We start from the raw sequence: 15,938 nt of genomic DNA, 5'->3' as shown, positions 1-15,938 counted from the left end.
TCCCTGCTGACTCTCTGCTTAGTGAATGAGTTCCAACAACGTTTTGAAGATGGCTATTATCTTTGCACTCCAAGCTCTGAGACCGATCTGTGATATTTCACCCAAGTTTTGTTGAGAGAACTTTTGAAGTTATCAGTTGATTCATAAGTATGATGCTACCCTTTGCATGCCCCATGTGGGTTGAGAGTGATCATAGTTGATGTGTTTAACGGAGAATTGTTTTGCTGTGTTTGAGAGTCTCACGCTCTGTACCAGTAAGTACTGTTTTATAGGCGTTCGGAGTGATTATTTTTCCTTTCCATATCTCAGAGACTTTCCATTTCGTTTTGTGTTGCTGATCAGTTGGATTAGCTATGATGTCTCTGTTATTTTTTATTACGGCGGTGTGTGTGTAGGGGGAGGGGGGGTTGCGTGTTTGTGCGTGTGTGTGTGTGTTTGTGTGTGTGCATGCGTGTGTGCGAATGTGCATGCATGTGTGTGAGTTTTGTCTTTGCTCAACCCTCTCGTTTTGGCACGGGAGCAGAAAGGCATACCTGGTGCACCTCATCGAGTGTGTGTTCTGGCTTGCCCTGATTTCCATGCATGGAGGGAGTTGGGGAAGGAGGAGAGGAGGGAGGGTGTGCTGGGGAAAGCCTACACTCTGACTCAGAGGGGAGGGAGGGAATTCCCTTGTGAGCAGGATAGCTTTTACATCTGGTGTGATTGGAGCTGTGCCTGGAGGTCTGGAGCATACAGCACAGATATAGCTCCACAGCAGGGAAAGAGAAGTCAGGTCTACCCCTAGCCCAGCACCTCTACCCTGGATCCCACTTCTAACTTTCCCACCCTACCACCTCTGTTGACAGATTTGTCAGGTTTCACCGGTATAAGGACTGGCAGGTACTGTACCAGGTGTCCTAGAGAAGCAGAAGCCAACCCCTGGTCTGGCCTGCGATTTTGCCTGACAGTTTTTGCCAGACAGGTGGCAGCAGAATTTTGACAAATGTGATAACTGACTGTATTATATAAACAGGAAAGAGGGATAGAGAGAGATAAAAGACACCCCCAAAATGATCTCTGGGAAGGACGAAAGTCGAAAAATAAGGATGGCTTGTTTCACGAGTGCCTCTGCAATTAAGTCGGGGTGAATCATATTTTCCATTCCCAAAACCACCAAAGTGAACATTCTTAGGCCAGTGGAAGTTGTTCTGTTGTTGGTATGCACCTTTCCCTATGTTTTAGTAGGGTGAGAGTTGTCTCTCTCTCGCTCTCTCTCTCTCTGTCTCTCTCTCTGTATTTGGATGTAAACCAACCACAGGTCAGTGCAGGGACAAGTGTAAGAGAGACCTGATAAGAAGAGTTCTTCAATAAATACCAGAGTGGTCCCACCATCCTGTCTGGCGTTCCACATTGTGTCTCCTGTCATTAACCAAATCTCCAAGCAATTACTGTAGAGAAAGAAAACACGTGGGAGGTTATTGTTATTGTAGTCATGTGGCAGCATACACTGTATTATATGAATCATAGAATTAACATAGGGACTGTATTGTTGCTTTGAAATACTTAGTCCTGGGAGTTGACTGAGTTGTGGTTAGGCTGTTTAAACTGTGTCCTGATGATGCTTCATTCATCAGTAGGTCCTTTGGTGTGTGTTACTGTGCAATGTGAGTCTTTTGGACTCTTCCCACCAGTTTAGACACAGTAAAAGGCAGCTGGCTGATCTTTCCCCAAAGGACTTTACTTGAGACAATGTGTGTGTGTGTGTGTGTGTGTGTGTGTGTGTGTGTGTGTGTGTGTGTGTGTGTGTGTGTGTGTGTGTGTGTGTGTGTGTGTGTGTGTGTGTGTGTGTGTGTAAATCTTTCGATGTAAATGTGTTGAGTGCAATTGTTATTGACCCGTATAGGGAGTTGCTATGCCTCCTACTACCACTGCCCTGAGCTGTGAGCAGTCTGATAGAGGGAGAGTTTAGGAGGCCGAGGTAGAGATGGAGATGGAGGGAGGGGTTGTGTGTGGTTGGGGGCTCTGCGAAGTAGGGAGGGGCGGTCCCGTTGACGGAACAGAAGCGTTTTGCAGATGTTGCACAGAGAGAGAGAGAGAGAGAGAGAGAGAGAGAGAGAGAGAGGGCAGGAGAGAGGGAGAGAGAGGGAGGGGGAGATAGAGAGAACGTAACGTTTTGCGGTTCAGTCCTCCGGCACGCTGACTTGAAAAGGTTTGCATGCCACATATGTGGCTGTCTCCCGATTCAGCGAAGGTGAAGGAGAGAGAAGAGGGGGAAATGACTGCTTTTACTCTTTTTGTTTCATCTTGTTTCATCTTTTTTTAAAGAGTAGGAGGGTCTGTTTAATTGCTGCTTCTGTAGATGACAAACAGACAGAGGGTGAAAGTGAGGTGAATTCGAAAGAGAATGTCAACGGGATTGAGACGAGTAAGAGTAGGAAAGAGAGGGAGAAGAAGACAGATGGGGAAAGAAAATAAGAGAGAGAGAGAGAGAGAGAGAGAGAGAAAGAGAGAGAAGCCTGAAAAACATGTTTACTTGTGGAGGGTTGACGTCTAAGGTTTCCCCTCTTGGAGGGAGTCCCAGTGCCGGGGTGGGCGAGATTCCCTCTTGGTTCCCCAGATGTAATATGAGGAATGAGCATTCCCTGTCATCTCTCTCTCTTTCTCTCTCTCTCTTCCCATCTCACAGCCTGACGAGCATATCAGTTCCATGGCACATTATGATCACCTGCACATAGCGTTACACGGTCGTATAGGCGTACTCGTCACCCTACTGAAATATCACAGTTGTCTATTTACTCACTTCTGCCTGAACTCAAAATAAAGACATCTGTCTGTGATCTTTTTCAATGTCTGTTCTTCTCTTTTCCTCACTTTTAATATTGCCTTTTTGGAAATAGATACATGGTGACTTCCATCCTCCGAAGCTCTCTCCCAACCCCAGCTCCCACCCTTCTTCACGAGTGATAGCAGACCTAGCATGATGGGGATCTTTTCTTCTCTTTTTGCGTTGTGAAAAAAAGAACACTTTGGGGAGAACAATTTGGTGTAGAGACCACATCTTATTACTTGGCTCTTTAGTTATACTAGTACAGCTGCCCAATGGCCATAACATATTTCGTGTTTGTTACTTCACACATATCTCACAGTCCTTGTAAAATTAGGACCACCAACAGAATGATATAGTCAGCCAGTGCCATAGACATCAGGACAGTGCCACAGACACACACTGGCACAACTCTATTGCCAGCCAACACTGCATGGTAGTGCCACAGACAAAACTACATTGCCAGCCAGCATGGCAGTGCCATACACACAGACACTGGCAGTGACACAGACACACAAAGGATGGATATTGTCATTTCTATTTCTGACAGCCACTTACAGAGTCATAGGCTGTAAGAAAATGTGCTGTGGTTTGGGCCTGATTGTATAAACAGAGCACAAGAGCGTCTGTTCGCGAAGGTGTGGCATGAAATCCCGGAGAGACCCAAAGAATGTGAGAGAACTGCTACAGCTACAGAATCCCGGCAGCTGCTGCAGATCCCTGGGCTTTTATTGCATGATAGGAAAGAAAGTCTAAGAAGCAGTAGATCTGTTCTATGTGCGCTATTTCTATGCTTCCCGTTCGTAAGTTTAGTTTAAGCAATTATATTGCGTGTGATTATGTAGTGTTTCATATTTTCTGTTGTCCTTTTTTTTATAGATGGACACCACCTATGGGAGACAGAAGCCAAAGTTGACAAGGACTCCTTCAAGTCTGTAAGTATTCCTCAGTGTTTTCAGTAAAACACAGTACTGTATTAGTTGTAGTCCTCTCTCTCTCTCTCTCTCTCTCTCTCTCTCTCTCTCGCTCTCTCTGGCTCTCTCTCTCTTTTTCTCCCCCCTCTCTCCCCCTGTATTTCCTTCCCTCACCTCCCTCACTTCCCCTTACTCACTTTGCTGATGTAACCTTTGCTAAGACATTACCAAGGAGAGAGATTAGTCGTGTTGATTAGTCCATGCAATCCTGAATGGAATTTTCACCCATTTTTCTCTCTCACAGTAAACAGAGTGATTGCGCCTAGAGTATCTTGCTTCATCATCAACAAGCACCCCTCCATAAACACACACACCACCACCTTCTCGCTGCTACTGTAGGTCATGTTCATTAGGGCACACCATCGCAAACCATTTTGTAATGGAAAACGAAAAAGGATGTTTCTCAATGGACAAGTTTAGGTAGTCCCTCCCAGTTTCAGTGCATTTTCTTCAGTTTGTTGCCTAATGAATACTGACGCAAGCCCAGTTGCCCTACCAAACACCTCAGCCAGCGTAGCCAGACATTTCGTTCACTGTTCAACTTCTGGTTCAGGGAGGAGGAGCGCTTAAACACTTTGTCTGAGCTCGGCCTTCCGCTTGAGGCCTGGCCAAGAGTGGATTATCTCCTTCCCTTTTTACCTGCTGTTTTCACAAGAGAAGTGAGAAAATAAACCAGTGCACCTTTCTACTGATGCCCAGTCACACATTTAGGCCTACGTTCTGTTCATAAAAACAAGGCAAAGGGGATTCGTCAGAGGGGATGGTAAATGTTGTACGTGTCCACAGAAAAGCTACATGTGCTTCTGGAGTTAATTAAGAAGTACTTATGGTGAGGAGAGACTCGTAAGGTCTGTGCGAGTGTGTGTTTGCCTGTGTGCGTCTGTGTCTTCGGGTGCACATTAGGGTGTGGGATGACAATGCGTTTCGAATCATCCATGCCCCCTCCCTTTCTCTTCTCTTTCATCCGCCGGGTCTCACCATCCCTCTGTCTCCCTGTAAACTAACTGCTGTCATTGACAATTGCAGGGGTCTAGAATAAACCATCGCCCGTGGAACATGTGTTGAAATACGGCGGCATTTCAATGGTGATGATGTTTTTGATGTCATGTGTTTTCACGTTCAGGTGACTGGCTTTGTTGCATCAGGGGTGTTGAATACGGCCTCCTCCCCTCTGATGCTTCAATGTTTAATTGGCCTTAAGGGCTGGCTGATGTTAAGGCTAGTCCCACATGTTGGAAAATTACAGAGAGGGGTTGGGTTAGGTAGGTGAAAGACAAATAGTACAGTGTGCTTATTTGGCGTACCGACAAACAAGCCACAGTGTTGCTGGCCTTTTCTCCCCTGCTGCCACCGGCCACCGTTAGGTCACCCATGCTCCGCCTGCCATATGTTTTCATTATTCCTGTTTGGATCGCTCTGCTCACTGGGTGGGAGGATGGGGGGGGTGGTGTTAGGTCATCGACACCTGTGTCTGCGCTGTCTTTGACCCCGTCAGTCCGGGGCAGACCTGGCCTATAAACAGACACACAGACACGTAGACAGACCCCACAAAATATGCTGAGCAACAGGGAATGGCTTCCTGTTCTGCTCCACCACCCCATATGGCCTGAGCTGGCCCCCAGAGAGAGAGAGAGAGAGAGAGAGAGAGAGAGAGAGACAGACAGGCTCTAGGCAGGCAGACACTCAGTCATGTCCCAACGGTGCCTTTGTCATGCACCTCTATCCCTGCTCTGCAGCTTCCAAAGTTCACATCCAGGATTAGGTCTCACCCTGGGCCTGGAGCGACACACTGGTCAGGGGCTGTGAAAACAATGCCAAAGGCCCACATCTCTCCCCTGTAGTAGTCCAGGGATAGGGTTCAAACCCCAGGCCCTCAGGGCTTCAGACAGACACAAACAGGGGCGTGGTACACACACTGGGGTTCCTGCTGAGCCCATCCAGATTGGGCCGAAGACAGCTCAGAAAGCTTGTTCAGAACACTCTTCCAGGGTTCCCTGAAAGCAAAACAAGCATACCTGCTAATTCATGAGCTGACACTTACGTACAGTAGGAGTTCTGTTTGTGTCTTAGAAGAGCATTGAAAGGGGTCGTAGGCCTAAGCTAGTGATGGAAGTTCAAACTAAAATCTTCACCATGCCAAATTAGTCTGATTTCATAATGTTTAGGTAATGCATGTTTTTTGACAGCTGGAGGGTTTGTACTGTACGTGTATCCATTCTGTGCTGTTTCTGTGTGTTGTAGACAGCGCTGGTTGTGGAGATCCCTCCCTACAGGAACCAGAGAATATCCAGCCCAGTGCAGGTCAACTTCTACGTCTGCAATGGCAAGAGAAAGAGGAGCCAGTACCAGAGCTTCACCTATCTCTCACCAAATGGTAAACCCACAAACCTTCAGGTTTACCCCCTCACTTACACGTGGTTTGGGGGTTTATGTTTCCTACTAGTGTTGCTTGATAAATTATAAAGGGGTCGTACATGCTCATGCATTATACCTGCAATGTTACCCAATTGTACCGTTCAGCGTTTCCTCCTGAATCAATTTCGCTCCACAAAAACACACGCAATCTGTTGTAGCTTCGGTAGTGCCTTACACCGCTGCATCACTGGCTCTGTTGAGCGAGGGCAGAAGTGAAGCAGAAGATGTGACTTGTGTTTATTTGGTTGCGAGCTTGCGTTCTCCAGTGATGAGGTGTGAAGGGTTGACTGACAGAGCCTCTGGGCAATGTTGACGTTAAATTTCAGAAGTCAATCCCTGGACCGTCGACCTCACACACAACTCATGGGAACATCCATCACACACAACTCACGTTCTGCACTACACGCTCACGAGCTCCCTGGTCTCCACATTTATAGTTGGCTTGACACATTGGAATGTGAAGACGTTATTGGGATTAGGAGTCATTTCACAGTCTTACATCACCAACTAAATACCTCTCATTCTGGGCTCAGAGTAAATTGGCCAAATCCAAGTTTCATGCATAGACACATTGATATTGATTGAAATCCATTGATGCTGCTAGAAACAACATTGTTAATTATTCACTGCTTGCTGCATCTCTCTCTCTCTCTCTCTCTCTCTCTCTCTCTCTCTCTCTCTCTCTCTCTCTCTCGCTCTCTTTCTCTCTCTGTCAATTCAATGTAAGGGCGTTATTGGCATGGGAAACATAAGTTAACATTGCCAAAGGAAGTGAAGTAGTTAATAAACAAAAGTGAAATAAACAATAAAAATTAACTGTAAACATTACACTCACAGAAGTTCCAAAAGAATAAAGACATTTCAAATGTCTCTCTCTCTTTATATCCCATGTTAAATTAAGAATCAGGTCCAATAGTGCTTTAAGGCAGCCTTCACCTTTAAACTGACAAAATGTGATTCTTAGACTCCCTAAACAATTCAATGATCACCGGCCGCTATTGTAGCCCAGAAGAGATAAGAAGCAATGATTCAGGCTTTTGGACGGGACTCTGAGAGAGAGACCGCATCACCACCTTGACAACGAACAGAGGGCCCTATTTGGAGATGGTTGATGGGAGCAAGAGAGTGAACGAGAGAGTGAGTGAGAAAGAGATTGAGAAAGGGAGAGGTGAGGAGGGGGGAGTACAGCGAGAGAGGGGGAAGGGAGAGAGAGGGGGAGGGAAAGAGGGAGAGAGGGAGAGACAGGACATTTTGGGGTAACTGACCTTAGCAGAGAGAGCGAGCGTTGGTGGGAGGACAGACAAACTCTGGCCATATTTGGCAGCCCCATACGAACCAGGGAGACAGACAAGGAGATAAGCTGTACAAGGAGAAGACTTATCACGCTTTGACCAATTGCATCTTCAAGTCAGTTTCACAGAGAGTCAACATGATCCAGTTAACAGATGAATGGGGTGTGCTCTCTATTACGGTGCCAAGTAAACTAAATTACAGTGAGGACCACACAAGCAGGGGCAGTGTCTTTACGACGGAACATAATGTACCACTAGAGTCACAGTCAAAGGCACTTGCTGTGGTTCACCAGATCTTCTTATTTCTTATTTTGATATTTATTCATCTATTATAAACTGGGTAGGTTGAGCCCTGAATGCTGATTGGCTGAAAGCTGTGAACTGGCCTGCTCGCCTCCCTACCGCTGAGGAAGTACAGTTCCCGCTCAGCCCAGTCAAAACTGTTCGCTGCTCTGGCACCCCAATGGTGGAACAAGCTCCCTCACGACGCCAGGACAGCGGAGTCAATCACCACCTTCCGGAGACACCTGAAACCCCACCTCTTTAAGGAATACCTAGGATAGGATAAAGTAATCCTTCTAACCCCCCCCCTTAAAAGACTTAGATGCACTATTGTAAAGTGGTTGTTCCACTGGATATCATAAGGTGAATGCACCAATTTGTAAGTCGCTCTGGATAAGAGCGTCTGCTAAATGACTTAAATGTAATGTAAATGTAACTACCACAGGTATTACAAAAAAAGTCATTTTTACAGTTTTAATTACACTGGTAACACGTTTCTAATAGCAATAAGGTATTATAAACTTAGCCGTGGTATATTGGCTGTATACCACACCTCCTCGGGCCTTAACACTTCAATATAATTTATTCAACACAATAGTCAACAAGCAATAATAAACAACTCAGACAATACTGAGTAGCAATAGTGGTGCATTTTGCTACAGAGCTCATTTCCATCCGTAGTCCCTGAAAGTCTCTGAGTTTACCACTCATCTAGTTTGAATCCATGTCTGTCTGCCCATGGGCACGTGTCTGGGTGAAACTGGCCGCTACTGTATATGACTTCAGCAAACAGAGCCATTTCAACTGTGCTGAGGTCAAAGAGAAGCCCTAATTATATCTGTCCAAGATAAGATGCAGGATGTCATCAAAGCAAAGAGATCTCTAAGTCACAATGAGGATAATTATAACAGTGATATATAAATAGCAAAGGAGAGGAAAACCTGGTTGTTTGCTTTTGAGGCTTTCACTGTGTGAGAGTGTTTGAACACTGTGGCCAGGTAAGGGGGGTGGTGGTGGTGTGTGTCGTTCTCATCACTTCCTCCTTCACCCATCTGAGTGGGGCTTCCGGTGCTCTGGCCCACTTTAATCACAGTTGTGGTCGTCAATTATGCTTTCTAAAAATAACTTCTCATTCACGCTCGGGTGTGTGCTCGTCTCTGTAGTCATCTAGAAACCGGCACTTAAAATAGTTTGTAAAAGTGAAAGGACGAAACAAACGATCTGCGGTCCTCCGATGGCTATTGAAAACAACGTGCATTTTCCCACTGTAGTCACGTGATGTTTTCTCTGCTCATTCATGTCAAAACGGTATCAGACAAGTGTGTGAAAAGGTTTATTGAACTTGTTGACAGCCCAAAGCTTTCACTGTAGAACCTCAAACCTGTACGGAGCAGCTAAATGCCCAAGTAAGGAAACAAGAGATAATATGTATTCGAATCGTTTCCTCTCCGTCCTCTAAATAGCTCAGTCATATCTCACGGGAGAGGCATTGTTTCTGTCGTGGAAACATCATCTGATTCGTATCTCCCCTTTTATTTTAGTCACGCCTCAGAGCAAGTACGGATATTAGTATCAGATGCAGTCTGGAGGATTGGAAACGATTGAGTCTTTGCCAGGTTTGACAGGTGAAGATAAGCATGAATGACAAGCCTGTCGTAGGCCTGTTTTGTCCTACACAAGCAAGAAAGGAGTAGCGGATTTGAACCGTTACTTTTTCCAGATGTTATCGGTAATATTCTTCCCGAATTTCATACAGGGAGTTTTTCAAATTGGCAATTAGCGTGGCAATAATGCCGTTGCATATTGATGCCAAAGAATAGAATGTAGATTGTCTTATGAAACAATTTTTTTTACATTTGTCTTTGTGTTTCTCAAAATGCTCTTCCTTGTCCTCAATTTGCTTTACAATGTCACGTTAGTCCAATGAATTTGATGACTAAAGCTGAATAAGCTTGTCCGGAAAGTGCATTGTCATGAGTTACAATTTCAGAGGAGAAAGATCCAAGAATCTAAGCAATACGTCACTCTGAAGTTACTCTTTTTTGTAGACTCTAAAATGAGCTGTTGGCAGCAGTTCTGGTTTGTATAAATCACCACATATCCGATGTAGCGACGAACATACGGCACAAGTGTCCTTGTCTACCTCCTAGTGTGTGTGAGTGAGCGTTACTTTCCTTTTCCGAGCTCATTTCCAATCATTGGAGAGTAAAGACGTGACACGCCGCCCATTTCTTCTCTTTAAAGAAGAAACAGTTTCACGGAACCACATAAAACAACAAACGCCAAAAGTGCTGGCGCTGACGAAAGCCCAACCAAAGTCAGTTCTCGGAATGGCTTTCATTTCCCAAGCCGTTTGGAGGTTCCTCGTGTAGATCGGGTTCTATTATTAACACCAAACGGGTCTGCTGCTGATTCCTGGCCGTAGGTTTGTGGTCTGAGACGTGGGAGGGAGGAGAGAGAGAGAGAGGGGTATGTTCAGAAGAAACAAGAGAGACACATACATGAAAACTTAACGAACCGCACGCCGTGAACTTAGCCAAACTGGAGACTGAGACGTTTCCTTGTTTCCAAGTTAGGGCCGTGACAGACACGCACACGTAAACACACGCAGACACACGTAGACTAGGACACCAGCCGTCAGCCAGATTGCGACCACAGTGGGACGTAGTGAATTAGACACCTGCGAGTTGATGACTACCACCATGAAGCACCACCTGGTCGCTAAAACTAGGGCCTAGTCAGGTCACATGGTCAGGAAAAACTCAGGACCCTAGGTATAATGCATTGTGCACACTCTTTCCACAGTGCAATCAAACCAGCTCTTTTATGGAGACAGTAGATCATCCACTCCATAGTTCCACTCTGAGAGCAGAGCAGCCAATCGTAATGAGAATCAGAGTGCATCCCAGAAAACCCTCTTGCCCGGCTGTCTCTTCCCTTCACACGACAACTTACTGGGCCTAGGCCCTCTGTGCTCAACACCCCGCAAACCCATCCTCGAACCATCACCCCCATCCCTGGGAGGAAACCAGTTCCTAATAAATACTCCGATCGGGCCTGATCACTTTAATGCGAGCAGACAGACACAGACAGGCAGAGACGTGGAGAAAAAGATGTGGGCCATAACCCGCAGGTTGGGAGGAAATAGAAGCCAGCTGGGGATGGGACTCACAGGGTGAATCTGCTTTCATGGAACTGAGAAGGGGGAGGGTGTGTGTTTGGAGGGGGGGGGGGGACACACACAGATAGCTGGAAGGAGTGGTCAGAGAGACGGGGGGGAGACATATTAAGGAATGATCGGTTAGAGTGGGGGAGACAAATAGAGCTGGATGGAGGAGAGGCGAGGGAGGATCCCTCAAAGGATCTCGTTCTGCAGATACTGTAGGAGAGGGGGAATGTGTGACAGAGCGTTTGAGTCTCAGGGAAAGTGGGAGATGGTGGGAGACTATGAAGCTTTACAGAATAAATAAGATTGCTAAGTATTCTATGTATTGCTATGTATGTAGGGTTTACACTTTTGGGACTATTCCATTGGTTCCATTGCAATAGGCAAGCTCAATTAAATGCAGCTAAAGTATAGAGAACAGAAAAGAAATACTAGACCTAGCGTAAACCCAGGTCTGGACTATGGAGAGCCTGTTACAAGGCTTAGTATGATATTCCCTAGTAAGTGTATGGAGGTGTCATCCTGGGACTTTCTTAAGGATACAGACCTTACCTAGGGAGCCTCTAAGACAGATGGACTGGCCCCGTGGCTCTGACAAGACTGACGTAAATGAGCTTCCCACTGGGTAATCACACCAGCTCATCTCTCCCCAAAGGAGACTGGGGGTGTGAAAGTTAATCTCTCAGTTACGTCCTGTCCCAACAATAATAACATCATAACATCACGATAGGGCTGTTTTTCATCTAATCAAAACAATCATTTATTCAGACAATGGAAGTAGAAGTGCTTATTAGTATTATTATGATTTCATCAGGATTACCTTATTCTTACTTTGTTAGTAAAAACTAACTATTTTAAGAAATACACTTATGGTGGCCTATTTGTAGGCTGAATAGAGTGTCAGAAGACATTTAGTAGGCTGAATAGAATGTCAGAAGACATTTAGTAGGCTGAATAGAGTGTCAGAAGACATTTAGTAGGCTGAATAGAGTGTCAGAAGACATCTAGTAAGCTGAATAGTGTCAGAAGACATTTAGTAGGCTGAATAGAGTGTCAGAAGACATTTAGTAGGCTGAATAGAGTGTCAGAAGACATCTAGTAAGCTGAATAGTGTCAGAAGACATTTAGTAGGCTGAATAGAGTGTCAGAAGACATCTAGTAAGCTGAATAGTGTCAGAAGACATTTAGTAGGCTGAATAGAGTGTCAGAAGACATCTAGTAAGCTGAATAGTGTCAGAAGACATATAGAGTGATTTAGACTTTGCCAAAACACTTATGATTGGCATCAAACACTAACCGCACCCATTAACACATTTCACTGTGTGCAGAAATAGCAACAGACAGTGCATGTATTGTGACTCAGAAGCTTTTTGTTATTCATCTGGGTGTCTTAATTCAAGCCTACAGTAGTTGTGCCACAGTACTCGTGGCAGAATCGGTGCATGTGGGGGTTTATAAAGGGTTTTCTTAGAGCAACTGGGTCTTTTCATCTTTTCCTTAGGCTCTTTGTGTGTGTGTGTGTGTGTGTGTGTGTGTGTGTGTGTGTGTGTGTGTGTGTGTGTGTGTGTGTGTGTGTGTGTGTGTGTGTGTGTGTGTGTGTGTGTGTGTGTGTGTGTGTGTGTGTGTGTGCGCAACTGGAGGATATGTTTACATATTCAATAAATAGTGCACACGTCATGGTCAGTCTCTGAAAGATGAAAACTGATCTTGATCACACAGCCAGGAAACCTACTGTACAATGATTGTCAGTCCAAACTAATCAGGAAATGGCGGAAACATCTCCCAAATGGACTCTGAGTGAGTTGGAAGACGGCGGCATGAGCAAGTGGGGTCATAGCACTCTCCTCCTGCATTAGCTGAAGTCAGAGCTCCTGAAACCGCAGGCATACCATGCTCTCTTAAGGAGCACGGACCACCCCAATCAAATCATCCTTTTCTCTCTCTCTCTCTCTCTCTCTCTCTCTCTCCCTCTCTCTCTCTCTTTTTGTCCTGAGAGCAACAATTGCTTTTGGAGCAGCAGCCCAGACGCTTTAAAGCACTCTTTCATAGGGTATCAGAGCTGAAGGAGAGTCCAAAGAAAATAGCGTTGTTTCATGATTAGAGCCAGCTGTGGCTTTCTGCTTTGATGACTCATCTATTTTTATTGGGGGGGGGTTCTGAGCTGGAGTTTGAGAGGCCAAGCCAATGACACAGTGTCTCTTTTAATCGCTGGTTGTTTGTTTGGTTTTGGAGGGTATCCTACCCACAATCCATCTCACTACACCAACTCCTTTACTCATACACTCAGTTGCTCGTTCAGCCACGTGGACCTACCTCACGTTTCTAATCTGTCTTTTTTCTCTCTCTTTCTCTCACTCTCTCTCGCTCTCTCTCTCTCTCTCTCTCTCTCTCTCTCTCTCTTTTCCAGTCCCGATAATAAAGACAGAACCGAATGATGAATATGAGCATCTGGGGGCTCAGGGGCTGTCTGTTCATTCCAAGCCTTACTATGGCCAACCCAGGCTCACTCCTATCATACCTGTGGGGGACGCTGACACATGCCTAGTCGGGGTTTATTCTCCCTGCCCGCCTCGCCATGGCAGCATTGGCAGCATGCCCGCCTCCTCCCCCAGTTCCAGCCCAACACTGCACGACCTGTCCCCCGTGGCTTACCCCAAGTGCCTCTCCACCAGCCCTACGCACGCCCACAATGGCCCCTTGGTGTCCGCCATCCAAGAGACGCCAGGGCTGCGCCCAGCACCGCTGGTCTGCCCTTCCTCACCCGAGCAAGCTCCACTGGGCATGCTTCACTCCCAGGGCAACAGCCCACATCACCTTGGTAACCCCAGTCCCCATGGCTTCCACCCGCTCTACCACAACAGCAGCCCCTCCACCTCCCCAGGGTCCCACCCCTCCACTCCAGGGGGGGCAGCAGAGAGCCCGTTCGCCCTGGCACCAGATTACAGCCCCACCCAGGGACAGAGCCAGACTCAGGCCAGGAGCAGCCCTCCCAGCCTGCTGCCGGTGGATCCCAGCCCCCGCTCCCTAGCCGTCACCGTCAAACGGGAACCCCAGGATCTGGACCAGATGTACCTGGACGATGGTGAGTCACAAGAACAAGGTTTATCTACCTAGACCTGTCAATCAGAGCTCTCCATTAGCTAGTGACATCACATCATCATTGTCATTATCACATTGGTGTTGTTTTTCCTTATGAAAACAAAGGGTCATAAAAAACACGATTCTCGTTTCTCTCTAGAACGTTCCATTTACAGTGCACATGACGTTAACTTTACACCTTTGCTTATCTACACACCCACACCCTCCCACACCCTTTCCCCCGCCTCTCCTTCTTTCCTGGCGAATTGCAGCGCTATCAACCATGGGTTTATGTCAGATTTGTTCATTTTAGACATCACATATTCTTTTTGTTTTCGCAACTACCGTGTATGTTGTCTGAGTTAGTAACGGCTTCATTTTAACAGTCAATTGGGCCTTGATGGGATTTCGAAACAATCTGTCAAAACATCAGAAGCAACGAGGTCAGGCAGGGAGCAAGAGAACAAAAACAGTGGCGCACGCGTGCCGGCCCCGACTGTTGACACAAGGACTAATGAAGGAAGCAAAACAATGGGTAGGGGTTTCCTGAGCTGCAACGCTTTTTTCCCCCCTCGGTGCGAGGGATGTCAGGAGGCAGGAGGCGCTTTGTTTTCCCGTGTTTTCCCTGCGGAGGGTGTAGTGTTGGAGCTGACGTCATCGAGGGAGGCTGGGGAGGCCGGGGGGGGGGGTCACCAGAGCCCCACTGGATGTGAGCCCAGACACAGCCAGGGGAATGGGGGAACGCAGCGTTTGTGTGTAAACCCACTATTAACTCTCCATGTGCCCCCCCCCCTCCTCAGAATCATCCCTCCTTCTGGTCACTCCCAGCCTGTTATGGCCCTGTCGGGGTTGCTCATCACATTGTTGTTATGCTCTGATTGTGCGGTATGCAGCATACGTGGCGGTATGCCAGAAGAGATAAAGTCCCCTTGCATCCAAACAGGGGGAACAAGGCGAGTCCCCACTCAACTCAGGAACATCCCTCTTCCTGTGCACCTTTTGTTTCACTCCAACTGTAAACCGCAGCAGACCTATAGCACTGTGTGTGTGCATTAGTGTGTGTGTGTGTGTGTGTGTGTGTGTGTGTGTGTGTGTGTGTGTGTGTGTGTGTGTGTGTGTGTTTGCATGCGTGCTCAAGAGCCAAGGGAGCGCAGGCGTGATGGGCATTGGGGGCCGAGGGGTTTAGTAGCAGTGCTGTAATTGAGTTGAAACGTGGTTGTCAGCAAATCTGTCCAGCCTGATGAGTCCCATTAGTCCTCACCTCGTAAACAGAAAACAGCGAGAAGTGAGGACGTCTGTCTGTTATCAACTCCGTAAAATGAGCGCAACACTCAAATAGGACATTCTACAAGTCTTTGTCACTTCACACATCCAGAGCTAGCATTTATCTTCTGACTCCGCGCCAGCTCCTGATGTATTTCCCCTTACTGTAGATTGAAACAAGAGAACACTGGCGCTAAATCCAAAGGAAATACGATTAGCATTGTCATGTACATGTCTAATTCCTTTTCAAAATTCTCAGTAGTTATGGACAGGCAAAGGAGCCAGAGTATGAGAATTAATCGAGTAAGAGTGAAACCCAAGCTTTATTTTGCGCTAGGTAAAAGGTCGTTAGGGGGTCATTTTACGCCATCATTTGTACAGTGTGGAAATATTCAGCATTTGCCCTCTGCTAAAGTTAGAACCCTTGGTAGTAACCATGTCTTCATGCTTCACCACCGCCAACACCACCCCATCCACTGTCACTTTAGCGGTGCCCATATCTCTGGACCAAGTGACCAAATGTTATTGGGCCTGTGATTACAGATGCATTAGAGACTCACAGGAATGCGTATTGATTGGCAGAGGCCTACCAAGGCGTCCCTGGTAAAACCTTGGCCCGCTGCAATCTCGCCTCATCTAATGTCTTGAATGAGCATCTGTGGTGG

General features: G+C 46.6%; 1 protein-coding gene across 2 annotated transcripts in view; it reads left to right on the top strand.

The window, feature by feature from the left end:
- Positions 1 to 15,938, top strand: part of LOC106605067 (nuclear factor of activated T-cells, cytoplasmic 1) — a 62,059-nt gene that overhangs the window by 27,693 nt on the left and 18,428 nt on the right. For both annotated transcript variants that reach the window (XM_045718333.1, XM_045718334.1), the window contains exons 7-9: positions 3,683 to 3,738; positions 6,019 to 6,151; positions 13,340 to 14,014. In XM_045718333.1, coding sequence (XP_045574289.1) covers positions 3,683 to 3,738; positions 6,019 to 6,151; positions 13,340 to 14,014 — 864 coding nt within the window. The remainder of the gene's footprint in view (positions 1 to 3,682; positions 3,739 to 6,018; positions 6,152 to 13,339; positions 14,015 to 15,938) is intronic.

Source organism: Salmo salar, chromosome ssa05 (genome assembly GCF_905237065.1).
Source record: "Salmo salar chromosome ssa05, Ssal_v3.1, whole genome shotgun sequence".
NCBI classification, from domain to species: Eukaryota; Metazoa; Chordata; class Actinopteri; order Salmoniformes; family Salmonidae; genus Salmo; species Salmo salar.
This window is presented reverse-complemented; position numbering and strand designations above follow the sequence as displayed.